Raw genomic sequence first — 27,243 nt, 5'->3', positions numbered from 1 at the left:
GCAAAAAATGGTTCAGAGGCCACTGAAGGGAATAAACCCAAGGTTTATTGGCTACTATGACACTTACGATTATGCTTTGCTGTGAGTGACAGAAACCCCAAAATAACAGTGGGTTAAACAGGATAGAAGTGCATTCCTCTCCCACGTAAATGAAGACCCCTAGTCAACTAACCAGGCTGGTGTAGTGCTCCACGGTATACGTTCCTTCCATTGTCTCACTCTCCTCTGCACAGGGCTTGAGCTGCTTAAACTCCCAGACGGCTGCTTGAGTTCCAGCCATTACATCTAGATTCTAGCCAACAAAAAGGAGGAAAGAAAAAGAAAGTTTCACCCCTTTTCTTTGAATACACTTTCAGAAATTCACACAAGCCACTTCCTCTTATTTCCCAATGGCCAGACTTAATCTCATGGACACAATTAACTGCAAGTGATACTAGGAAATATATAGTCCTTATTTTTGGTGCCCATATGCCCAGCTGAAACTGTGGGTTCCATCATTAAGGACGAAGAGAGAATGGATTTGTAGGACAATGAACAATCTCTGCCATAGATTGGCCTTGCTCAGAAGAGCACTTCTAAGCAGATCTGCCTAATTCCCTCACCACACAAACATACACACACGGACATAACCACCAACACAAAATATTGGAGAGTAAAATACATATTTAACAAGGCCACTTTCTACACTGCAAGTTATACTATCTGTTCACTTATCTGTAATGCCCACATGGTTAGTTTCAAAGTACTTTTTTTCTCTAGTTATAATTTTGCCATTCTCCTCTCTGGGTCCTCTCCTCCTGATTTTTTAAGGCTAGAGCTTTTCTCCCAGACGTCTCCTAATTAACTGGTACTTAAAGCCCCTTGACACGTAAACAGTGCATTGAAACCCAGATGGGATGGCCTAGAAGCCCACACCTCCAGCCTAGGTAAATAAGGTAAATATGTAAACTTAACCGCAAGCAAATCCATTTTTAACATCCCAGAAAATCTCTGCCTCGAAAGCCTTCCAAGGCTGCTAATGGATAGAAAAATATGACCAAACTTTTGGCTCGTCCCAAATAATCGTCAGATTATTTGGCTCTTCATAATCTGACCTGGACCTACCTTTTTAGCGTTAACTTACAACCATTGTCCAACATGGCCAAAATATAATAATGGCAATAATGATGATAAGAACAATAAAAACAGTGATACTAGAGGTTACCATTAAATGAGTGTACATTATGTGCCAGTTACCATTAGTCTATTGACATACATTCTCTCATTTAATCCTCACTGCACCCTTACAGTGTTGGTATTTTTGCCTTTTTACGCATGAGGAAACTGAGGCTCAAAGGGAACTTCCCCGAAGTCCTAAAACTGATGTGATAACCAGAATTCTCTGGTCTGGTCAAACCCAGTATTTGAGAATGCAGCTCAAATGTCCTTTCCTCCGTAACCCACCCCTCCCCACCCCAAGCAAAATGAAATGCTGCTTCCTGTGTGCTTCCCTATAATACGTTCATTCTTGTTTACAGCACTTTCTACCAAGTATTCAACCAATTGTCTCCGGGCGCCTGTTACGTGCCAGGTGTTATGTTGTGTGCCTGTGCTCCTGTCCCTCTACCTAGCTAGATCTGAGTATGTTAGTGGAGGAATTGTGTCTCTTTTCTAAAATAAAAAATTAAAATTATTATTATTTTAATTGTGCTTAAAACGTTCATAACAAAAATTATCATCTTAATCATTATTGAGTATACAGTTCCGTAGTGTTAAGTATATTCACATTGGTGTGCTATCAATCTCCACAACTCTTTTCATCTTGCAAAACTGAAACTGCACCCATTAAGGAACAGCTTCCCAATCCCCTCTTCCCTCAGCCCCTGGCAACCACCATTCTACCTTCTGTCTCTGTGAATTTGACTACTCCAGGTACACTACATCATGTAAGTGGAATCATACCATATTTGTCCCTTTGTAATTGGCTTATTTCACTCAGTGTAATGTCCTCATGGTTCATCCATGGTGTAGCATGTGACAGGATTGCCTTCTTTATACAGCTGGATAGTATTCTGCTGTATGTATTTACCACTTTTGTTTATCCAGTCATCTGTTGATGGACACTTGGGTTGTTTCCACCTCTTGGTTATTGTGAATAATGTTGCTTTGAACATGGGGGTACAAATATCTCTTTGAGAACCTGCTTTCAATTCTTTTGGGCATATACCCAGAAGCAGAATTGCTGGATCATAGGGTAATTCTCTGTGTAATATTTTGAGGAACGCTGATACTGTTTTCCACAGTGGCTGCATCATTTTCCATCCCCACCAACAGTGAACGAGGGTTCCCACATTTCCACATCCTTGCCAACACGTGCTATTTTCTGGGTTTTTCTTTTTATAATTTTTAATTGAAGTAGAATGACTCTTGAACAACACAGGGTTAATCCTTGTGTAATTTATAGTCAGCCCTCCATACCCCAGGTTCCTCTGCATCCTCGGATTCAACCAACCACGGACCGTGTAGTAACTGTAGTATTTAACATTGAAAATTTTTGCATATAAGTGGACCCGCACGGTTCAAACCCACGTTGTTCAAGGGTCAATTGACATTTCTTTTAAACGGGAGCCATTCTAATGGGTGTGAGGTGGTTTATTTTTTAAATTCTTGCTAAATGAGCACAGATTCTGGCATATCAGAGTGTTTGTGGAGTGAATGAATGAGTGACTTCACCACAAACTAATGGGGTCGTCTTGGCTACCAGGGTTTGTTTGATGAAGAAACAGTCTCTAGTATACCAGTGTCTCGACGAAGGTCAAGAACCTGAATTTGAATTGACTTCAAGACACGTGCATTCTCTACAGAACACTCCCTGGGGCTCTCCTCTGAGCCCCAAGGAGATGGTTCCTGCCTACCAAGCCCCAAAGGCCCACCCTTGGTCCCCTTGGTGGGCAGCTCCTTGAGGGTGGGGGAGGTGCAGCCCCTCCGTAGGGTCACCTCTCCAACCTGGCTTCACTCTGCATAAAGCAAACAAATCCAGGAGAAAGAAACTCGCGGGGATGCAGCATGCAAAATCCAAGGACCCCCAAGCCCATCCCCACCCCACCCCCTCCCCTGCTCTGGGGGTGGAGGAAGGGAACAGGAGCCCAGCCAACTTTCCCCTCCCACCCTCAGTGCTCAGTGGGGCAGGGAGAGTCACATTTCAGCAACACTCCTAGGCCGACTTGAAGGCTGAAGCAAGCGGCCACACTGCCTTGTGAGAGCTCTCCGGATGCCTGCAGGCTTATGCTGGACTGAGTCACTTCCTCACCTTAATTCTCCCCTAATACCTTCCCTTTCTCTGCAGGTTCACTCCTGGCACCACTGTCTGGGTGAGGAATGTCTGGGGAAGCTGCACAGGTGGGTCAGCTGAGCTGTCTGCCTAGATACTGCAAACATGACCATGACTGGGGACAGAGGATGTGGGGGGCGGGAGTGGGGCGCAAAAGCAAAGCCAGGTTTGTCTGCTGGCTCTGAGGAGCACCCTAATCCCTTCAGCCAGTTTGATCTCTGCAAGTCTGAGCACAAAGTTGTCACCTCCAGGCAGGATTCCTGAGGGGCCTGAGCAGGGGCTGGTGGAAGAAGGAGGAGAGGATGAAGAGGAGCAGAGGAAAGGGTGAGGACATGGCTGCTTTGCGTTCCAGGGACCTCCATCCCGTGCTACCTGCCCTGGAGAACATGGCTGCCTCCTGGAAGGTCAAGTTCAAAGGTCATCTTCTGTGTGCCACTTTGCTGGATGAGTCTGCAGAGGTCACAATATTAGCCAGAGCCTGCTTGTTTCTGGAAGTACTGCTGTTCCTTTTACCTGTATGTACTCTTTCCTTCCCTGTCTACAGCTAAAGTTTTCTTTTAGGATCCCGGATTCTTCGTCTGTATCTCTTTACCATTGCTTCCTGTGTCTGCCTGCCTCAGCTTGTACATCCTAAGATAGAAATCAGGGCACAGTTTTAATTTTTATTAAAGTTATTCATTCACATAGCTCCAAGAGTCAAATAGTGGTGCAAAATTTATGAAAAACTCTCCCTCATCAGAGCTCTCCCCTTTCAATTTTATTTTATTTTTTTTTTCGCGGTACGCGGGCCTCTCACTGTTGTGGCCTCTCCCGTTGCGGAGCACAGCCTCCGGACGCACAGGCTCAGCGGCCATGGCTCAAGGGCCCAGCCGCTCCGCGGCATGTGGGATCTTCCCGGACCGGGGCACGAACCCGTGTCCCCTGCATCAGCAGGCGGACTCTCAACCACTGCGCCACCAGGGAAGCCCTCCCCCTTCAATTTTTATGGCTCATTCTTTGGGCATCTGCCATAATTTCCTAGATAATATTGTTTTATTACTACTTCACGATTTTTCAGTTTCAGGGACTATTTATTATCGTCTTCCCCACTCCAACAACCCACTCACCCTCCTGGCCCCCATCCTCCCAATATAACGATACAATAATTTGGTTAGACCAGCAGTCAGTGTTTACATTATTACCTCCAGGTAAACACTATTCCCATGTGTTTACACTATAAGCTACGGGATGTACTATGATTTCTTCTTTTCATGCATAAGTTTTTATTTTCCCTGGAGTTAATAACCATGCCCCCTCACCCCAACTCACTTAGTATTCTTTGTACTCAATGCAAAACTCTTCCAGTTGTTGAAATCTCCCCTCAATACCTTTAGATGATGTTCTTCCAATTTCATTTTCTTGAAGCAATCTCTCCTGGAGCTTCCTGACCTAATTGGATTTAGGCTGCGTGCCCTCTAGGCCTGTTGTATTGTTTTTAATCTGGCAATCTCCCTTCACCAACATCCTGGGGGATTCTCTACACCGCTCTCCTGAGTCAGATTCCTCTTTCCTGTTTTCAGCCTTTTGCTTGGTTTACAAACTTATTTTGGTGAAACACATCCTCCAGTAGCCTCTAAAGTACATGAAAAAAATTTTTTTGATCAAAGATCATTTAAGTGACATAAACTTTTTTTTTTTTAACTTTCAAACTTGATTGATAGTTTGGTTGGATATAAAATTTTAAGTTGTGGGTAATTTTCTTTCTTTTTTTTTTTCTTTTGGCCTTGCCACTCAGCATGTGGGATCCTAGTTCCCCAACCAGGGATCAAACCTGTGCCCCCTGCAGTAGAAGCGCAGAGTTTCAACCAATGGGTCGCCAGGGAAGTCCCAAGTTGTGGGTAATATTCCTGCAGAATTTTGAAAGCATTGCTTAAGTGTCTTACTTCCACTGCTTCTGTTGAGACATTCAAGCCACTTTAATTCCTGACCTAATCCCTCTCCCTTTGGTGAGATCTCTTTGTCTTCCATGTTCTGAATTATAACGATTTGTCTTGATATGGGTCGTTTATTTTCATCCATTATGTCAGGTGCTCAATGGGCCCTTTTAATTTGGAAGTGCATGTCCCTCAGTTTTGGAAAAGTTTCTTCAAGTATTTATTTGATCATTTCCTCCACTCCATTTTCTCTTTTTTCTGTTTTTGTTTTTTCCTAGAACTTGTTTTTTTCATTTATGAAACAGCGAGAGTGATACCAACCTCAGACGACCATTGCAAGAGTTAACAGACATAGCATTTAACAGGTTCAGCAGGGTGCTCCCTACATAGCAAAGCTCAAGAAAATGGTGACCACTGACCATGATTTTTATGGACATGAAGATGCTTTGTACCCTGTTAAGTACTTGGTGGGCATCACCTTTTGGACAGCCCGGCATCTAAATCCCCCCTTCCTCCATTGAGTGAAGGCTTCTCCTTGCCTCCCATTCCTGAGGGCAGGACTTACAGACCCTCACTATCCCTGTCCCCTGGTCCCTGGTGGCTGTCATGACCAACTGCATGCTCCTGCATGCCCTCCTTATTTTGGCAGCAGGGACTAAGGAAGCACCAGACCCACTGGCACAGTGCCTCGGATCCTAATCAGACCCAACTGGCTCTCTGCTGCCATTCGCCCTTGGGCTTTGCCACAATTTTCTCATTGTGGGTTTTTAGCCTTCGTGATGATTCTGTGAGCTGCCTGATATGTTTCCAAAAACAAAACAAAACAAAACTTTTCCACGTCATTAGCAGGATTTGGTTTCTATTTCTTGTTACCAGGAACTCTGATGAATAAACCTGATTTATTCAGGTTTAAGGCAAAGCAAGTTATCAAAACAAGGGCAATGAAGTTTGAAACGCCAATGGGACTAGGAAACAAAGTGGTCCCACCTGCTCTCCTGGTTAATCTCATGTGTTAAGAACAGGCAACTTGTGAAAAGTGAAAACAAATGGTCAACAAGACGTTGAGCCTCAGGAGAAGACAAAGAACTCCGAATTAAAATAGATGTTTTCTCCTGTCCTGTTAGCAAATGCACCTACATACAAGGGTGTGTGTGTGTGTGTGTGTGTGTGTAATTAAAGTGTAATAGGGACTTCCCTGGTGGTGCAGTGGATAAGAATCCACCTGCCAATGCAGGGGACATGGGTTTGATCCCTGGTCCGGGAAGATCCCACATGCTGCGGAGCAACTAAGCCCAGGCGTCACAACTACTGAAGCCTGCGCACCTAGAGCCTGTGCTCCGAGACAAGAGAAGCCACCGCAATGGGAAGACCGTGCACTGCAATGTGGAGTAGCCCCTGCTTGCCGCAACTAGAGAAAGCTCACGTGCAGCAACGAAGACCCAATACAGCCCAAAATAAACAAAACTAAATCTTAAAAAAAAAAACCCAAAACAAAACAGAAAAACAAAAATAAAAGTGTTATAGCGGCTGTGGGCAGGGGAGCAAAGTGTCCCACCCACGTCACAGACAGTGCTAGCCCACCATCCCAAGGGAGTCTAAACAAGGGTCGTGACCTCACCAGTGGAGAAACACTTTAAAGATCACTTCCCACTGCCTTGAGCAGTTTTGCTATAGGACAAGATGGGGAACGGTAATCACTACCACGTGCATGGATTTGTTGGGAAGTACGACTTGGCTGTGCCTTTAAAAAATAGTGATAAAATATACATAACATAAATTTACCATGTTAGCCATCTTTAAGGGTACAGTTCAGTGGCATTCCACACACTGACGTTGTTGTGCGGCCGATCTCCAGAACCCTTTCATCTTGCAAAACTGAAACTCTGCATCCATTAGACAATAATTCCTCATTCCCCACTCCCCTCAAGCCCTGACTACCGTAATTGTACTTTCTGTCTCTATGAATTTGACTGCTCTAGGTACATCCTGTAAGCAGAAATCATACAGTATTTGTCTTATTGCGACTGGCTTATTTCACTTAGCATAATGTTCTCAATGTTCATCCCTGTTGAGGCATATGTCAGAATTTCCTTTCTCTTTTTTTTCTCCAGTTTTATTGATTTAATGGACACACAACACTGTATAAGTTTAAGGTGTACAGAATAATGATTTGACTTGATGAAATGATTCACACATGATGAAATGATTCCCTCTGTAAGTTTAGCAAACGTCCATCATCTCATATAGACACAAAATTAAAGAAATAGAAATTATTTTCCTTGTGATGAGAACTCAGGATTTACTCTTAACAACTTTCATATGTAACATACAGCAGTGTTAATTATCTTTATCATGTTGTACATGACATCCCTAGTACTTATTTATCTTATAACTGGAAGTTTGTAACTTTTGACCACCTTCATCCAATTCTCTTTCCCCCACGCTCTGCCTCTGAAAACCACAAGTCTGATCTCTTTCTCTAGGAGTTTGTTTGTTTGTTTGTTTTTTGCAGTAAGCGGGCCTCTCACTGTTGTGGCCTCTCCCGTTGCAGAGCACAGGCTCCGGACGCGCAGGCTCAGCGGCCATGGCTCACTGGCCCAGCCGCTCCGCGGCAGGTGGGATCTTCCCGGACTGGGGCACGAACCCGTGTCCCCTGCATCAGCAGTCGGACTCTCAACCACTGCGCCACCAGGGAAGCCCTGTTTGTTTGTTTTTGAAGCATAATTGACCTACAACACTATGTTAGTTCTTGGTATACAACATAGTGATTCCATATTTCCATGCATTTCAAAATGATCACCATGCTGTCCAGTTGTCCTCTGTCACTATACAAAGTTATAACATTGTTATTGACTGTATTCCCTACACTGTGCACTTCATACCCATGACTCATTTATTTTGTAACTGGAAATTTGTACCTCTTCATTTCCCTCACCTTTTTCTCTCCTCCCCCAACCCCCCTCTCCTCTGGCAACCACCTATTTGTTTTCTGTATCTATGACTCCATTTCTGTTTTGTTACGTTTGTTCATTTGTTTCTGTTTTTTTTTTTTTAATATTTATTTATTTATTTCCCTGCACCTGGTCTTAGGTGCAGCACGTGGGATCTTCGTTGCAGCATGCCGGATCTTTAGTTGCGGCATTCGGGAACTAGTTCCCTGACCAGGGATCAAACTCGGGCCCCCTGCATTGGGAGAACCAAGTCTTAACCACTGGACCACCAAGGAAGTCCCTGTTTTTAGATTCCACATGTAAGTGAAATCATACAGTATTTGTCTTTCTTTGAATTATTTCACTTAGCATAATACCCCCTGGGTCCATCTATGTTGTTGCAAATGGCAAGATTTCATTCTTTTTGTGGATGAGCAGTATTCCGTTGTATAGATACACCACACCTTTATCCATTCATCCACCACTGGGCACTTGGGTCCCTTCCACCTTTTGGCTATTGTGAATAAAGCTGCTATGAATGTGATCATACAAATATCTGTTAATTCATAGCCTGGGTGTCAACTCAGATCATCTTCCTTTGAGACTTAAATAAAGTCAACTTGAGGTACACCTACAGCCCTCCACCCCTAAAAGAAAAAAGAATGGACGCCTTCCTTGATGTTGTCACAGTACCTAGGAGCCCCCTCCTGCCTTCCAGAGACCACAATGACACCATTTTTGGAGTGCTAGGTGCTGTACTAGGTGCTAGGTGCTTCACAGCTCTTACCTCTTTTAGTACTGATGGCAGCCCTGCAAGGTGGAGAAGGACCACTGCTGACCCATTTGGGCCTTTTTACAAATTAGGTCTAGATGCTCCTTCTTCCTGGCAGATCCATAGATCGGCAAGCAGAGCAGGGTCTAGATGGAAGTGTCCACTTGGGTCTTCAGCATGGCCCCCTTGTGCGAACCACAGCCAATTATATATACAACACAATTATATATGAGGGCCCTGAGGCAGGTACAGTGGGCAACTGGGTAAGCCGGGTTTATGGATGAGGAAAGTGAAGCATGGAGGTGAAGGAGTTTGCCTGTGGTCATAGGGAGCCAAGGCAAGCTTAGAGCAGAATGAGGCCTGCCTTAAAATGTAGACTTTATTTAGGTATGATGAGGCCAGCAGATCAGGAGACGATTATTATTGAAAAGATAGTACATGTACAGCACGGTGACTATTCTTCATAATACTGCATTGCATACTTAAAAGTTGCTAAGAGGGAATTCCCCGGCGGTCCAGTGGTTAGGACTCCACGATTCCATTGCCGGGGGTTCGGGTTTGATCCCTGGTCAGGGAATTAAGATCTCACAAGCTGCGCGGCGCGGCCAAAAAAAAAAAAAGTTGCTAAGGGAGTAGACCTTAATAGTCCTCATCACGAGAAAAACATTTTTTTTGGTAACTATGTATGGTGACAGATGTTAACCAGACTTATTGTGGTGATCGTTTTGCATACACAGTCATCCCTCAATATTTCCTGGGGATTGGTTCCAGGACCCCTGAGGATACCTAAATCCACAGATGCTCAAGTCCCTTATATAAAATGGCACAGCATTTGCATATAACCTACACATATCCTCCTGTATACTTTATTATTTGTTTATTTATTTAAAACATTTATTTATTTATTTTTTTGGCTGCGTTGCGTTTTCGTTGCTGTGCGCGGGCTTTCTCTAGCTGTGGTGAGCGGGGGCTACTCTCCATTGCCATGCACAGACTTCTCATTGCAGTGGCTTCTCTTGTTGCCGAGCGTGGGCTCTAGGCAGGCAGGCTTCAGTAGTTGTGGCACGTGGCTCAGTAGTTGTGGCTCGCGGGCTCTAGAGCACAGGCTCAGGAGTTGTGGTGCACGGGCTTAGTTGCTCCTCGGCATGTGGGATCTTCCGGGACTGAGGCTCGAACCTGTGTCCCCTGCATTGGCAGGCGGATTCTTAACCACTGGACCACCAGGGAAGCCCCTCCTGTATACTTTAAATCATCTGTAGATTACTTATAATACCTAATACAATGTAAATGTCATGTAAATAGTCGTAAATACAACGTAAATGCAATGTAAATAATTGCTGGTGCAGCAAATTCAAGTCCTGTTCTTTGGACCTTTCTGGAATTTTTTTGTGTGTGAATATTTTTGATCCATGGTTGGTTGAATCCATGGTTGCTGAACCCTTGGATACAGAGGGCAGACTGTATACAAGTATTGAATCATTATGTTGTACACCTGAAACTAATATAATGTTATCTGTCAGTTAAACCTCAATTAAAAAAAAAGAAAGAAAAGATGGTATGTTACTCACAGTTCCCAAGAGGAAGGGCCACACCATGCAGGGTCACGCCAGGCAGCACCAGGGTCAGTCAGTCAGGAGGCAGGATGGTGGAGGGAACATGGGCAAGAGCCTTTATTGTGGTTTCTGCAGGAAACACAGGTGAGACAAATATACAGGCATAGGACTGACTAGTTTGAATAATTTCAGTGGGCTCTGGGGCATAGGGCCACCCCTAGTTGTCTGATACCTGGCTCTGGGATGATTAGGACAGGGAAATAGTCACCTAGAGTGTGAGAGTTTGTAAGGTCTTGATAAAGAGGATGGTTGGTGTATGGGCTCTGAATTGACTAGTTTGCACATAGAAGGTGTACTCACTGGAGAGCCCTCTACTGTCTGTCGGAATTGGCTACTCCTGAGAAGCACAGTCTCTTCAGGGTCAGCATAGGCCCCATGATGTCAAAGCATCAGAATAAGAAGAGATGGTTCCTACAAGGCTGATGCTCAGGGTCTTAATCACTTTGCCTTCCCTCCTTAATACCTTCTCTCATTGATGGTTTTGAAATTTTACTCTTTTTTCCTTTTGGCTGTGGAACTCTTTCTCCAAATGAAATCTTGAGGCTGTCCAATTTATTAAAGACTGCTACTCTGATGCTGACAGACGGTAATTGGACTTATTGTGATCATTTCATAATGTATAAAAATATAGAATCATTAGGTTGTACACCTGAAACGAATACATTGTAAGTCAATTATATTTCAATAAAAAAAAAGAATGCTGCTGTGGCTGGTGGGCAGGGGTAGGAGGGCACAGTATGAAGCCCCCAGTACTTTGCACCTGCTCATTTCGGAAGCAGCCTTAGAGGCCCTGCTGGCCCCTCTTATACAGAGCAGAAGGGGTGAGAGGAGGCTGGCCAGGAGGCAGATCCTAGAGTGGTCACTAAGGCTGTGTGACCTTGGGGTAGTAATTTCCCTCTCACTCTCTTTTATTTATTTATTTATTTATTTTAATTTATTATTTAGCTGTGCCACGCAGCTTGCCGGATCTTAGTTCCCCGACCAGGGATTGAACCCGGGGCCATAGCAGTGAAAGCGCCGAGTCCTAACCACTGGACTGCCAGGGAAGTCCATCTCACTCTCTTCTTTAAAACAGCTTTATTGAGATATCATTCACACACCTTACAATTTACCCATTTAAAGTATACAATGAAGTGACTTTTAGAATACTCAGACTTGTGCATCTATCACCGCAATCGATTTTAGAATATTTTCATCACCCCAAAAAGAAACCTCATACCCATTAGCAGTCACCATCCAACCTTCCTACCCCCTCAGCCCTAGGCAACCACTGATTCACTTTCTGTCTTTATAGATTTCCCTATTCTGGACATTCCATATAAATAGAATCATTTAATATGTGGTCGTGTGTGATCCTTTGTGAGAGGCTTCTTTCACGCAGTGTAATGTTTTCGAGGATCATCCACATTGTACCATGTGTCAGTACTTCATTCCTTTTTGTGGCAGAATAACACTCCACTATGAGTATGTCACATTTTGTTTATCTGTTCATCCACTGATGGACATCTGGGTTCTTTCCACTTTTTGTCTATTACGGATAACGCTGCCATGAACATTCATGTACAAGTTTTTGTGTTAAAATATTTTTGAATTCTCTTGGGGATATACCTAGGCGTGGAATTGCTGGGTCATGTGGTAAACCTATGTTTAACCTTTTGAGCAACTACCAGACTTGTTTTCCAAAGTGGCTTGTTATGGACTGAATGTTTGCCTGCCCCCCACAATTCATATGTCGAAGCCTTAACATATTAGAAGGTGGGGCCTTTGGGACATAATTAGGTTTAGATGAGATCATGAGGGTGGTGCCCCCATGATGGGATTACTGTCCTTTTAAGAAGAGGAATAGACACCAGAGCTTCCTCTCTCCACCACGTGAGGCCTCGGCAAGAAGGTGGTTGGTTGTCTGCAAATCAGCATGACGACCCTTATGAGGAACTGAATATGCTAGCACCTTGATCTAGGACTTCTCAGTGTCCAGAACTGGGAGAAATGAATGTCTGTTGCCTAAGCCATACAGCCTGTGGGTTTTTGTTGTAGCAGCTCAAGCTAAGACACAGCTGTGTATGAAGTTTCCAATTTCCCCACCAGCAGTGTATGAAGGTTCCAATTTCTCAGCTTCACAAACGCTTGTTACCCTTCGTCTTTTTGACTGTAGTCATCTTAATGGGTGTGCGGAGGGATTTCAGTTTGGGTTTGCATTTTCCTGGTGGCTCGCCTTCCCTCTCTTGAGCCACACCCTCCTCCTTTGCTAAGACAGGATCTAGAGGTTCTTCAAAAGTCCTTCTGGGACACCAACGTAAAGCAATTATACTCCAATAAAGATGTAAAAAAAAAAAAGTCCTTCTGGGGATTTCCCTGGTGGTCCAGTGGTTAAGACACCGCGCTTCCACTGTAGCGGGTGTGGGTTCAGTCCCTGGTCGGGGAACTAAGATCCCCCATGCTGTGTAGCACGGCCAAAAAAAGTAAATAAATTTTAAAAAATTAAAAAAAACCCAAGTCCTCCTAGCTTGACATTCTGAGTTCTTTATGTGTTTCCTTTAGAACCCTGAAGATCCACTGCTGTGGGTGGGATTAGAGAGTGGGGTGAGGGAGAGGAAAAGGAAGAGACAGGCTGTGATAAGAGCGCTTAGAAATCCTCCTAAAGAGCTGTGGTCACAGGATACCAGAGGTAGCATCACGTTTGCCTTCATCCAGTCCAAAGTGCCAAGCTATTTTATAGGTGAGGAAAGTGAGGTCCAGAGGGGTGACAGTTACCTAAAGGTGCTCAGCACGTCAGTGGCAGATCAGAGAATCCAGACTTGCTTCGGGGTGCTGGAGAGCCCTGGGTTTGATTCCCACTGATCTGTGTGACTGTGGGCCACTTTCTGAACCACAGTTTCCCCATCTATGTAATGGGGATAATACCTACTTTATGGAGTTGTTTTGAGGATATAAAATATTTAACATAGTAAGTGCTCTGTAAATAACTTATTTCATTTTGGAATTTTTTTTTAAAGTAAGTTTCGTTAACATCCATCACCTTACATCATTACAATTTTCTTTCTTGTGATGAGAACTTTTATTTTTTTTGAGATTAACTTTATTATACATCATTACCAAACTTTTATCATTATTTTTTGTTAATTAATTTATTTATTTTTGGCTGTGTTGGGTCTTTTTTGCTGCGTGCAGGCTTTCTCTCTAGTTGCGGCGAGCGGGGGCTACTCTTCATTGTGAAGCACGGGCTTCTCACTGCGGTGGCTTCTTTTTGTTGTGGAGCATGGGCTCTAGGCGCACGGGCTCAGTAATTGTGGCTCGTGGGCTCTAGAGTGCAGGCTCAGTAGTTGTGGTGCACGGGCTTAATGCCTCTGCGGCATGTGGGATCTTCCAGGACGAGGGCTTGAACCCATGTCCCCTGCATTGGCAGGCGGATTCTTAACCAGTGCGCCACCAGGGAAGTCCCTAATTTTGGAATATTTAATATCTACATACCTATAATAAAAGAAATTCAAATAATATACAAAAGAGCATACAGTGAAAAATCTCTCTCCTCCACCCCCTTCTCGGGAGCCACCACTTTTACTAGTTTCCTGTCTTTTCTTTCAGATATATTCTGTGCATACAATAGAAGTTATTTACCACACGGGTCCCTTAGAGTCGGTGGAGATTATTAACTTGCTGCCTTTTTAAGCTGGTCTTTCCCACCCTGGCCCTTCACCACCCCCCTTCTCCTGCCAGCACACAGAACTGTGGGGCTCCCTTATTTGTCCAGCTCCCCTTTCCCAAGCCCCATCCACCTGGTAATGATTTCCTAGAGAGTCTCCCAGGGGTCTCCATGGGGACGTTTCCTGCTCCAATCTCCATGGCAACTCTTCTGGTTGCCATGGTGACACTTAAGTGATTATTTGGAGACCCTTAAATAAATCACCCACGGTGGTATATGCTAGAAGCATTTGGCTCCGGCTCTTATGTTTGGGGCCAGGCTTGGGGCCCAGGCCTGCAGGCAGAAATGGGAGGAGGGGAGGAGGCGGTGGTCCGGGCCCCTCGCCCTTGGTTCTAGCGCTACGAGGGGGCCTCCCTCGGCAAAGGTGGACTTGAGCCTTTGGGAAGTGGTGCAAGGACAAGCAGCAGTCAGGCTCCTGCAGTCCCTGAATAGATCCTGCAGCAAACAGGAGATGCTTAATGGGACTGGGGGCTCAGGACGAGGAGCAGCTGCGAGGAAGCTGGAAAGTGACAGAGCAGGGATTCAAGTCCACGCTTGCTGGGCTCCAAGGCCCTCACTCCCTGACTCTACTGAGAGGGAATTTCAGATTGAATCTACCCCACTTATTCAAAGAATATTTTTAGGGAATTCCCTGGTGGTCCAGTGGTTAGGACTCTGCAGTTCCACTACTGGGGGCACAGGTTCTAGCCCTGGTTGGGGAACTAAGATCCCACATGCTGAGCGGCACGGAAAAAACAACAAAAAACCACAATATTTTTAAAGCACCTACTACATGCCAAGTACTGTGCTAAGCATTGGGGTTACAGCAGCGAATAAAACAAACAAAAATACCTGTCCTTCTGGAGCTTACATTCTACTGGGGGAGATATAATTAGCAAAATACTTAACTCTGTAGGCTAAACGGTGGTCTAAGCGCAGGGTTAGGGAAAGGGGCTAGGGAGTGCCAGGATAAGCGGTGGCATGCACCGCCACAAGGGCTGGGGCTCCTGGGGCCCAGCTCTTGGGACAGCGGTCTTGGGACAATTCTCCCAAGGGACTAAGTATGAGGTTTGAGAAGAAGTGGTGAAGAATGGAGGCTCCATCAGTTGTGACCGGTTCCTTCCATGTGTTCTGGCAGCACAGCTAACAGTTTAGTCTTCCAGTTTCCTGGATGCCTCAGAAGATGCATTAAAGCAGACAGGCATGGCTGAGGGTTTAATGTCCATTTTACAGACTGGGAAACTGAGACCAAAAGGAGGAAGCAGCGTGCCTAAGGCAGTGCTGCTAATGTCAGGCAGAGTGAGGACTACAGCTTGAGTCTTGGAGAGTCCAGGAGTATTTCTGCTGGACCAATGGATTTATCGGCAAACCTGCAAATTCATACCTACCCTGAGTACTGTTTTACAGAAAGCTGAAAAAACCACTTGTCTTGAGCACCTGGGAGACTGGTGGAGTCTATCTGGGGAGTCCGGTTTATTTTATTTCTAATGTCAACCTCAAGTGGTATGTGACGGCTCGTTCTTCAGCGGTGGTGCAGACGGAAGGGCGCAGTGGCGTGATTCTTCTCACTCCTGGCTTCCCCTCCTCAAGGAAATGGAGAAGTTTGGAAGCACAGGTCCAAGGCACACAGTGTACAGAGTGCATACCAAGTGTTACTCTGTGCCAACAAGCTTCCTAAGGAGGCGGTGAGACGAGTCCTTCTACACTAGCCTCTCTCTGACTTCTCTGAGTGTAGATTATCCACCTTTAAATAGGCCTTGGGAACAATTCCCTGGCGGTCCAGTCATTAGGACTCTGTGCTTTCACTGCTGAGGGCACGGGTTCAATTCCTGGTCGGGGAACTAAGATCCCATAAGCTGTGTGTTGAGGCAAAAAAAAAAAAAAAAAAAAAATAGGCCTTGGGTTTGGGGCCAGGTTCAGAGGCAACAGAAGATGATTTCAGGCGAGTTGAAGCCTCAAGAGGTATTCACTGCAAGTTCCTCGGACAGTGAGTAGAGGAGCTAAGTGGGCAGCTTCAGGAGGGACAGGAGGCCGTGGGCACTCTCTGGGGCCTGGCCTCGGCTCAGACCCCAGGTCAGAGCTCCTGGAGATGAAGTGGCTGGTCTCCCACTGGCGGCCCTTGGGGGGCCAGGCTCCCTCCTCCCACAGGCCTTCCTGCACACTGGCCCCTCTGCATGGAAACGCTCATACCCTTGCTCTGCTCATCCTTCAGGAATCTGCTTTGTCACTGCTCACAGAGGCCTCCTCTTCCTTCTCCATCACTGCAGCTGTCTCCTCGATTCTTAGCGCGGTTTGTAATTGTCCATTTGTTTACTGTCTCATCCAGACTGCTTTTCAATCTGAATACAGTATCCCCTAACCACATATGGGCTCTGAGAACTTGAAACTTGAGATGTGCTGTTAAGAGTAAAACATACACTGGATTTTGAAAACTTAGTATGAAGAGTGTAAAATACCTCATTCTTTTTTTTTTTTTTGTGGTACGCAGGCCTCTCAGTGCTGTGGGCTCTCCCGCTGCGGAGCACAGGCTCCGGACACGCAGGCTCAGTGGCCATGGCTCACGGGCCCAGCCGCTCCACAGGCTGTGGGATCCTCCCGGACCGGGGCCCGAACCCACGTCCCCTGCATCGGCAGGCGGACTCTCAACCACTGTGCCACCAGGGAAGCCCCATTCATAATTTTTATGTCGATTGCATGTTGAAATATTGTGGATATGTTGAATTATGTAGATTATTAAAATTAAGTTCACAATTAAAAAAATGTGGATACTAGAAAATTTTAACTTACATATGTGGCTTCTATTATATTTCTGCTGGATAGTGATGTGACTACATTAATTCCGTAAGGAAAGGAGTCATGGAAGTGTTCACCACTCAATACCCTGCACCTGGTACTGGGGCCAGGGCATAGTAGGTGAGCAATAAACAGTGTTATTTATTGAATGAACGCTTGACCGTTACATTTTCCATCAGTCTAGAGACATTTTGAACAGTCTGCTAAGGAATGTGATCTAATTTAAATGTCAGATTTTTTTTTTAATATTTATTTATTTGGTTGCCCCGGTTCTTAGTTGCAGCACACAGGATCTTTGTTGCCACGTGCAGGATCTTTAGTTGTGGCATGTGAACTCTTAGTTGCAGCATGTGGGACTAGTTCCCTGACCAAGAATCGAACCTAGGCCCCCTGCATTGGGAGTGCAGAGTCTTAGCTACTGGACCACCAGGGAAGTCCCTTAAATGTCAGATAATTAAACAACAAAAACTCAGGCATAGAATTTGCAAGAAAGGGAAAAGAAAGGGGAGAGTGAAGGGCCGGCGCAGGGGGGGTAGGGGTGGTGTCTCAGTCCCTTTTGAAAAGGAAGAGGTTCCATGGTTGCACCCCCCAGCAACATTCCAGTTCTGAGGGGTTTAGGAAAATTTCCCAACTTTTGTCAAGCAAAAACAAAAACAAAAAGTCCTGATACTCCACAGGCAGACACAATTGTTGCCCACTTCTGCTCCTCTCCATGCTTTTTGCTAACAGAAGCCCCTACATGGCCACCCAGAACCCAAAGACCATCTTCCAGCCTCCTGGGGAACTCGGTTTGTCTAGTTCCACCTGAGGGGATGTAAACAGAAATGCCAAGTTAACTTCTGGGAACTTTCCTTCAAGGGAAGTGCTACGCTTCTTTCCCCCTTTCTTCTGGCTCTAACGCCTGGTGCTCAAGCAGCCACCTTGGACCATGAGGAAGGAGGGCTGGGCCGTATCCTAGGGCTGGGGAAGGGGAGGTTGGGAGGGGCCTGGGTCCCCCACAGCTTTGTGAAACTGCTTTATCAATCCTGGAACGCCCTCTCTGGTCTTTTTATGTCGGAAAAGAAAATCATAAGTATTTAAGGCAGTGTTAACTTTTTTTTTTTTTTGGCCACGCCTCACGGCATGTGGGATTTCAGATCCCTGACCAGGGATGGAACCCGACCCCCTGCAGTGGAAATGCAGAGTCTTAACCACCAGACCGCCAGAGAAGTCCCAAGGCTGTGTTAACTTAGATTTTTTCTGTCAACTTATCCTGATAACGATGTCCTCCTCCCTGAATATCTGGTGCCTACTTGATTTATGTTTATATAACTAGAAGGGATCACTCAGCTATTTTCAGGACAGGACACTCATCACTTTCCAGAACAAAGTCTGGATGACTTTGTTCCTTTACCATCAGATATCGATTAAAAAAAATAATAAGAAAGGCAATACCTAAGTACTTAAGTACCTAAGTACAACAGTAGAAAGGCGCGGAAAGTAAGTCCCTCATGCCTCTACCCGTCAGTCTTCCAGTTTCTATCCCCAGAGGTGGCCATTATTATCAATTTCTTAATATATTCTTTGCTGATGATTTTTCAATGGCAACCTCTCTTTTAAAGAGAGGGACACCCTGTTATACAATACACCTATGTAAATAAATATGTCAATATCCACATCTCTGTATAAAAAGTCTGAGTTATTTTGGACTTACTACCCACAACCCTTCAAATGAGATCACATTTACTTCATGGCCTAAATGCAAATGTTCAAGCCCTCAGCCACATGACTGCCAAACGTCTGTTCCCTTCCCTAGCCTTCTTTGTCCCTTGTGTGAAATACCTCCTGGGATCTGACTGAGCAGAGAGTGAGGCAGGAGTTATGTCTAGGGAGACCCTATTTCCAAGGCCGCAAAAGACAGCTCCATCTGAGTGAATTAAAAAGGGTCAGAGGACTGGGTTTTACTCGTGAATTCGCAAATCATATTTTTCAGTAAAAATAGTGATAGTCACCATAATTGCAAACGTACTTAATGAGCATGTATTCTGTGCCAGGCACTGTACTAAGGCCTTATATGCATAATCATGTTGAAACTCACAATGACCCTATCAGTTAGGTACCAATAAATGGCATTCCTATCTTATAAATGAGTGAGGCAAAGAGGTTAAATCATTAGCCCAAGGCCACCAGATAAAAAGGGGAAATTTTGATTTGAATTCCTACAGTCTGAACCCAGGCTCTTAACCACAAGATGACCCTGACAACCTGCTCAGATGGTAAACCTCATGCATGCAGGGACTTTCTCTGAGGGCTCAGGACACCACCTGGCACAGAACAAAAGCATAATATCCACTTATTAACTCTATGTTGGGGGTGGGATAAGGATAGCTGCATCTTTTCCCAGTAACTACAGGCTCACATCCTCTGCTCAGGGCACACCCTCCAAAATCCAGGCCCAAGGAAGGCCAGATGGGGCATGGAGGGCCTATATGAAAGGGTTGGAACCTGAGGGCTGGGCTGGCTCAGAGGGACCATTCTCCGCCCTGGTGAGGCCTGATGTACTGAGCCTGCCCAAAGGAGCCAGGCCCTCAATTCTGCATTAAAAAAAAATTTTTTTTTTAAATTGGAGTATAGTTACTTTACACTGCTGTGTCAGTTTCTGCTGTACAGCAAAGTGAATCAGCCATATATCTATATCTATATCCTCTTTTTTGGATTTCCTTCCCATTTAGGTCACCACAGAGCATCGAGTAGAGTTCCCTGTGTTATACAGTAGATTCTCATTAATTATCTATTTTATATGTAGTTATCAATAGTGTATATATGTCCATCCCAATCTCCCAATTCATCCCACACCCCCTTCTCTACATCTGTTTCTGCTTTGCAAGTAAGATCTTTACCATTTTTCTAGATTCCGCATATATGCATTAACATATGCTATTTTTCTTACTTCACGCTGTATGACAGTCTCTAGGTCCATCCACGTCTCTGCAAATTGCACAATTTCGTTCATTTTTATGGCTGAGTAATATTCCGTTGTGTATAGGCACCCCATTTTCTTTATCCATTCATCTGTTGATGGACATTTAGGTTGTTTCCATGTCCTGGCTATTGTAAATAGTGCTGCAATGGACATTGGGGAGCATATATCATTTTGAACTATGGTTTTCCCTAGATATATGCCCAGTAGTGGGGTTGCTAGGTCATATGGAATTTTGCAGCTTTAACCCTACCCTGTGCTGGACACATTTTTATCAAGTTTGCTCCACCCCCTTCTGCTGAAGAATTCTTTTTAGATGCATGAGTATCAGATTTACCTGTTTTGTCTACTGCTGTACCTATGACAAGACTCTGGACATAGCAGGCCTTTACTAGTCGAATGAATGAAAGAACAGTTAAGCTAGACACCTGATCCTGGTCAGGTGGCATCTTTAGGCCACGGGTGTGGGGGACACTTTGCTGCATCCCGCTGGGTTTGAATTAGCTACACTGTGGGCGGGGGGCGCTGGGTGCTCACTGCTTACCTCTAGAGGCTGGCTTGTGGCGGGAACATTAATTATCTTGGGAGTTACAGCTCACATGTATCCCAATCACCCTGTTTCACAACCCACAGGGATGAACTGCTACACTTTTTTGTATAACAAGTTTTCTTCTTTTGAGTTTTGGTAGAAAAAGAGAGTTCTGCCAAGAGACAACAAAAATTCAAGAAAAATAATCATTCCATAGTGTCAGATTCAATCAGACATGAATCAATGTGAATACAAATGGATAAACCCTGAAATAGAAACACAGCACTGTAATTTATTTAACTCTGACAGACTCCAGAATGTCTCTTCCACCCCCAAAGGCCTGAACAAAGCAGGGAGAATGGGGGGGTAGGGGGTGGGGACTGTAACTGAGTCAATCGCTATTTCGATCCCCTGGTACGTAGGATGGAAAAAGGGTCAAGAAATGGACAGATCACCCGTCAGAAACATGTGTCTGTTAATGGATGAGACGGAATTTAAATGTTTTTCTTATTTCTTCCAAACAGGCCAGAATAGAACCCTAACCTTCTATTGAGCTCACTCTCGAGAACACACTGCTGTCTGGTGTTTGAGTTCGGCACTTGCACAAAGCCCGAGGCCAGGGCAGGGCAGATGGTCACATTAGGGACAATTTTAACTCCCACCCCTGGGATGCACGGTGGGGAACCTGGAGTAGGGTTTACTGGTCAGCGTTGCCTATGGGCCCAGCAGGGCTGGCAGCACCACGAGGGTATCTCACTCCTCACTGCGGGTGTGCCCCTTCCCGGAACCGCGTGCTGGCCTGAACCTGACCCCGGGCCTGCAGCCACTGCAATTACAGGTCTCATGCAGGAGTCAGGGAGTGCTCGCCGAGGCAGGAGGAGGCTCCTGGCGGTGCTGCCTTTATTTTTATTTAAAAATATTTTTTTGGCCACCCACAACGGGTGGCATGCGGGATCTTTCCCCGACCAGGGATGGAACCCGTGCCCCCTGCAATGGAAAGCGCAGTCCTAACCACTGGACGGCCAGGGAAGTCCCAGTACCGCCTTTATTACTCACAGCAGCACATGGATATCATGGTCCCCACCCCAACTACACGTATGTGTCAAACAGAGCAAGGTGGGCGTCGGTGTTCCCTCCCGCCACCCAATTCCACCCTCCCTGGCCCTTACGTGGATTCCAGCAGTCCTGGATCTGATCAGGCCTGTGGCTTACTTCCCAGGTGAGTTTTCAGGAAGCCAGCCGTGTGGCTCTGTGGCTCTTGGCAGGTTGGGTGAGAGAAGCAGAGTCCGTGGTGAGGCTTCATGGCGCAACCCTGAGCGTGTTAATAGACTCAACACTTCGTCTTCAACCAGGCCACCTTAGTTCAGAGATGTGGGGCGGGGGGGGGGCTGAATGTGAAAAATGGCCTTTTTTCACATCACTGGCACCCTAAGAGAAGTCTGTAGGTTAACCTCATGGGCGTGGGGATCAAATTAATTTTAACAGAATTTAAGCCTGAGCATTGCTGAAAAGTCACTCAGGTCAGGAATTCCTAACTCAAAATCACGTCAGTATGGGAGGGAAAGCACTCATCCCAAACACAGACCCAAGAACCAAGGGTTACGCTAAGTCCCTTAGTGGCATTAACTCAGAACCTGGGGAGTCGACTAGGAATGACCAAAGAAGGTAGGTACATTACACTGCTTGAATTCTTCGACTCTCCCCTACTTTTTCTTTTACCACATCCATCTCTTTAATCATCCAAACCATCTTCTTGCTCAACAGATGCCCATCTCTTTGGTTTGTGCTGTTGTTTCTTCCAGTGGCTTGATACACGGAGATGAACAGGCTGTCATTTCAGAAGCAGACCTTCCTTCTCAAGTGCACGGAGCCAGAAAGCAGGGTCAAAGCCCCACTTTTCACTATCGTCTCACTTCCAACCAAGCAGCCTTGGTTTTCCAAGGCCTCATGGGAGGGAAGGAAGAGCCAGAGCGATAAAACTTGGCTCTGGGCAGGGAAGGAAGGAGGATAGGATCCATGGAGCGTTCTCCAGAGGGAGCAGATCTGCAGCTGCCGCAGTTCCTTCTGCGTGGCCCTGGGCCAATCCCCAGGAGCAAATTCAGCACAAAGAACCACCGTCTCCAGAAGCAAAACCCTGTGCTCTCTGAAGACAAGCTACACACATTTCTTTCCCATGTTGCACAAAACCCCCTCATAAGCCTTGAAAAACCCACCCGTGATAGTGCAGTCACTGGCAGAAGCCCAAGCAGGCAGTTAAACAGAGGTTTTCCCAGGATGCCCCGTTGGTTCTCTCCTCGTAGCCCGACATGCGCTTTCTATTGTCACAGATCTCCTCTTTGAGGAGCCTGCTGTGCCACCTGGGCTGCGTCCCCAACCCTAGCTTGCACCCCCCCCTGTGCAGGCCTTCGCCCTTCCTGTCTGGGTGACCATTTCAGCCCCGAGAGCTGGTGTCTGCTTGCACCCTCTGGGAGGACCCGCTCCCGCCACTCCCCTGGGACACTTTCTAGGCCCCCAGCTCTGCAACTGAGCTGCGTGCTCTTCGGCCGCAGGTGGCAGGGCACACATGCAGCTTCCGCAGGAGGGTGTGGATGCTGCCCAGGTGGTGTGTGGGTCTGGACCAGCCTCACTCTTCATCTCTGTGTACACGACAGTGCCCACCTCAGCAGGCCCCGCACTCCAGCGAGGCGTCTCCAGGCCATGAAGGATGGGTTTGCCTCTCGTCATGAGGTTGAGCCCCAACTATGGGGGTCGGAAGTAGACAAAAAGAGGGTAGCTGGGAGGTCTGCAAAAGATGTTTCAGAGCAGCGTGGCCTCATGACAGTTTCAGCTCAGTTACAAATCCTACACAGTCCCATTTGCTTAACCAGTTTTTCCAGTGACGCTTCAAAGCTGGCTTTCTTGGTTTCTATGGCTTCTTGGTTTCAAAAGGAAAACCAAAATAACAATAAAAATTCCAAATTCTTCAAAGTGGACAAATAAATAATAGTAACAATATTTACATTAGTATGTCACACTTGGAGATTGCAGCATGACTGGGGAACGGAAGAACTGAGAATGTGCCCTGGCCCTGGGGCTTAGACCTGGCTCCCGGTCGGGGTGGGACACCTCTCTGAGTGGACAGAGGGACAGGTGAGGTGGGAACGAGCAAAGATTCTGGGCTGGGGGATCCTCAAGTCCAGGGAGGTGGAGTGGGCAGGAGGTGCTGAGCTGTCCCTAGATTAATTAGGTTTCAAACAAACAGACAAATCCCGGTTCTCCCCAGCAAGCACTGTGCTGTGGTCTGGGTCACTGGGTGAGTTGCTCCTAGGATGCCGGGGCTTCTCTGACTGCCAGCACGGTGGGGATGGCAGGGCCTCGGTCCTGGGGAGCACAAAGCTCACGAGTCAGCTGCTGGCCTCCAGCCCCTTCCCAGACGACAAGGAGCCGAGGTCAGGAACGATCCCCTCTTCGCTGGACTATGTGACAAGGGGGATGTGGAATTCGTTTGTGTCGAAGATCAGGGGCCTCCTGGGAGGGCTTGGGTCCCTGTCAGCCTTGTGGAGCAGCTTGAAGAGCCCGGTGCCAATGTTCATGGGGATCCCCATGATGATGCATTCAGACACCCCTGAAACCAACCAGAAAGGATGTTAGAGGGCTTCTCGACACACGGGTAGGTTTTCAGGACAGAGAGACTACAGACTTGGGAGTCAGAAACTGGGCTTGGAGTCCCAGCCCCACTACACATCGACGGATTGAATCCGGGCTGCTCGCTTCACGCCTCATCTATAGACGCTGAAGGCGTGGCATGGCGCTCCTGGACGGGTTGGGGGAATTCCAGTGAAGGGCAGTGCCCGCTCACAGCCCCACTGCTGGCGCAGAGGTCTCTCCATCTGAGCCAAAGGCACCGTGTGGGCCTCACCTTCATGAGCGCTACACTCAGACAGCAAGGATATACTGAATGACGCTCAGGAAAGCCCAAGTTTGCCACCCAGCACTGCCTTAACTTAGGGCCCAGGAGACAAGCAAATGGGATCATAGGAAGCAGATGCCAGTCCCCCTGGAGACAGCAGCAGAGACTTGTTCCCTGTGCCCAGGGGTCAGGGCGGCTTAACAGAACCCCAGCCTCGGAGTCCACAGCCTGAATAAGAGACACTCAGAAGGCAGGGCCCTCGTAGAGTGACAGGAGGAAGGTGACAGTGCAGATTCTCCGAGCTCCTTTTCAGATTTTTAAGATCTAAATGTTGGGCTCTGCGTCAGGCTTCTGGTTCTACAATAAGCAAGTGTGTACCTGCTATGTTCTGGACTTTGTGCTATCAGGGCACCAGAGAGGTTAACAACCAAACTAAAAGCCAACACGTAGTAAGGGCTGACACTGAGTCACAACATTTAAAGGACCAGGAGATTTCAAAGTTGGGGTAGGGTGACCACGCTAGGTGCCCAGAGGGGTCAGTGGTGGAGAAGGGGCGGTAGGCGGGGCCACAGCAGGGCAGCAGCAAAGACCAGGCCCAGCGTCCTGGTGGTAGAGCTGGGGAGCTGGGTCTTAGCCCTGCTGTCAAGCAGACTCGCTCTTATTTTTGCCTTGGCCTTGCCCTTCTCCGGTCCCAATCTCTGCTCCCTTTTCTTTCCTTTTACCTTTCATTATCTTAAAGAATTATGTAATTTCTCTTTCTCTCTATTTGCAACCTGTGACCCTTGGGAAAGAAAGAGTTAATCTCAGGAGCAAACAATAGGCATATACCGACTGGGGCCCCACCTGACCAGCCTCTTGGGTGGCCAATCCACACAAGGAGGTGAGAGGGGAAATGGCCACTAGGAAGCAGAGCTCTGGCGGCGGGGACGAAGGTCAGGCCTGGCATCGCTGTTGGAGCCCCAGGCCCTCACAAACTCCCACCTCAGGCCACAGGGTCTTGCTGCGGCACGAGAAAGGCTAGAGCAAAGTGGGCACTCCGAGTGGGCAGGGGTCTGCTGTGACAGCCGCCCCTCGGGCTCCCTCTCCCCCAGGCCTGTCAGAGAGGCGCTGTGTGGTGGGAGAGGAGGCTAGTGCAGGGCAAGACGCTCACCACAAGCGAGTCAGTTCCCTCGGTCTTCTCACCGAGAAAGGGTTCGATACCTGCGCCTCGCTGATGTGCCGAGACGCCATACAAGGTGCCCGGCGCAGGCGTGCTGGCTGCCTCGCTCAGGAAGTCAGGGCAGCGGGCGCCTGGCGCAGGATCGGAGCGGCCGACTGTAATTCTGAGGACTAGAAAATCCCTACATGCCCAGCGGCGACCCTTTCCCTGTACTGACAGAGAAGCCCTCTACAAATGTGAGGGATGCAGGCTGCCACAGTCAGGCTCTGGAGATAAAAGATAGGTCAGTCCCAATTCCATGATCTGTGACTTTATTCTTAGGTAAAAGCTCTGCCTGCTCAGTTTCTCCACCTCCTGAGAAGCCCCGGCCACGGTCTAAGCTGCATCCACAAAGGCCTCTGGGGAGGCTGCTACGAACACCAAACCTACCACACACAGAGTCCTTCTGCCCGAAGTAGGCGGCGTCAAAGAGGTGGTCGGCTGTCTTCTCAAAGGAGGCCAGCATCAGCACGCTCTCCTTCATCTTGGCCAGGCCAAACCTAGTAATGCCCAGGACTTCACCCTGCACCACGGGAGAGAGAGCCAGACTGGTACTCGTGCCACTTACAAAACGCATGCCCCGCCTTCCCTCAACAGAAGCAGCAAAAATCAGCAGAGCCGCAAGTCACAGTCTCAGGTTTAAACAGGATCCTAACAGTTGTGTGTCCCACCTGTGTCCCTCTGAGGCCATCAGCCACTGACAACACAGATCCCTACACTCACAGCCGGGTGCCACTGGAGCAAAGAATTAAGAACTGAGAAGTCAAGAGTGGATATATGTGTATGTATAACTGACTCACTTTGCTGTACAGCAGAAACTAACACAACACTGTAAATCAACTATACTCCAATAAAAATTAATTAATAAAAGAACTGAAAAGTAGGGAATTCCCTGGCGGTCCAGGGGTTAGGACTCTGCGCTTTCACTGCTGAGGGTCTGGGTTCAATCCCTGGTTGGGGAACTAAGATCCTGCAAGCTGCATGGCACGGTCAAAAAAAAAAAATCCCTGAAAAGTAAAATTAAGAATCTAACTTTTAAAAGTTAGTGTATTTCTGCGCTTCCCTGGTGGCGCAGTGGTTGAGAGCTCGCCTGCCGATGCAGGGGACACGGGTTAGTGCCCTGGTCCGGGAAGATCCCACATGCCGCAGAGTGGCTAGGCCCGTGAGCCATGGCCGCTGAGCCTGCACGTCCGGAGCCTGTGCTCCGCAACAGGAGAGGCCACAACAGTGTACCACAAAAAAAAAAAAAAAAAAAAGTTAGAGTACTTCTGAAGATGTTTCTTATGGTTCAAAGAACTCAAAACTCAAATAATTTAAAAGCCTCAAGGTAGAAAAAGAGTTATGTAAATTTAGGTGCTTTCATTTAAAGGTATGTTATGCCATCATTAAAAAAGTGTATTTATAAAACTATGTAACAACATGGAAAACATTTATAATGTTAGAAAAAAGTCAGAATAAAAATGACATGCTCGGGACCTCCCTGGTGGTGCAGTGGTTAAGAATCCGCTTGCCAATGTAGGGGACATGGGTTCAAGCCCTGGTCCGGGAGGATCCCACATACCACGGAGCAACTAAGCCCGTGAGCCACAACTACTGAGCCCACGTGCCACAACTACTGAAGCCTGCACGCCTAGAGCCCGTGCTCCCCAACAAGG

The 27,243-nt window shown here is 46.8% G+C and overlaps 1 protein-coding gene across 2 annotated transcripts in view; it reads right to left on the bottom strand.

Annotated features, from left to right (window-relative positions):
- Nucleotides 1-17,247: 17,247 nt before the first annotated feature.
- The window catches only part of POLR3A (RNA polymerase III subunit A), a 54,630-nt gene continuing 44,634 nt past the window's right edge, over nt 17,248-27,243 (bottom strand). The window contains exons 30-33 of one of the 2 annotated variants that reach the window (XR_012326572.1): nt 25,979-26,111; nt 21,671-24,105; nt 20,517-20,673; nt 17,248-20,115 (exon numbers count right to left, since the gene is read on the bottom strand). Coding sequence is in view for 1 of the 2 variants with exons in the window: in XM_019935973.3 (XP_019791532.1) it covers nt 23,957-24,105; nt 25,979-26,111 (282 nt within the window). In the remaining variant the exon portion in view is untranslated. Of the gene's footprint in view, nt 20,116-20,516; nt 20,674-20,773; nt 24,106-25,978; nt 26,112-27,243 lie in introns of those variants that run through there. The other variant, XM_019935973.3, reaches the window with a different exon arrangement.

This window comes from Tursiops truncatus, chromosome 16 (genome assembly GCF_011762595.2).
Source record: "Tursiops truncatus isolate mTurTru1 chromosome 16, mTurTru1.mat.Y, whole genome shotgun sequence".
NCBI lineage: Eukaryota > Metazoa > Chordata > Mammalia > Artiodactyla > Delphinidae > Tursiops > Tursiops truncatus.
The sequence above is the reverse complement of the archived record's forward strand: the minus strand, read 5'-3'. Positions and strand labels throughout refer to the sequence as shown.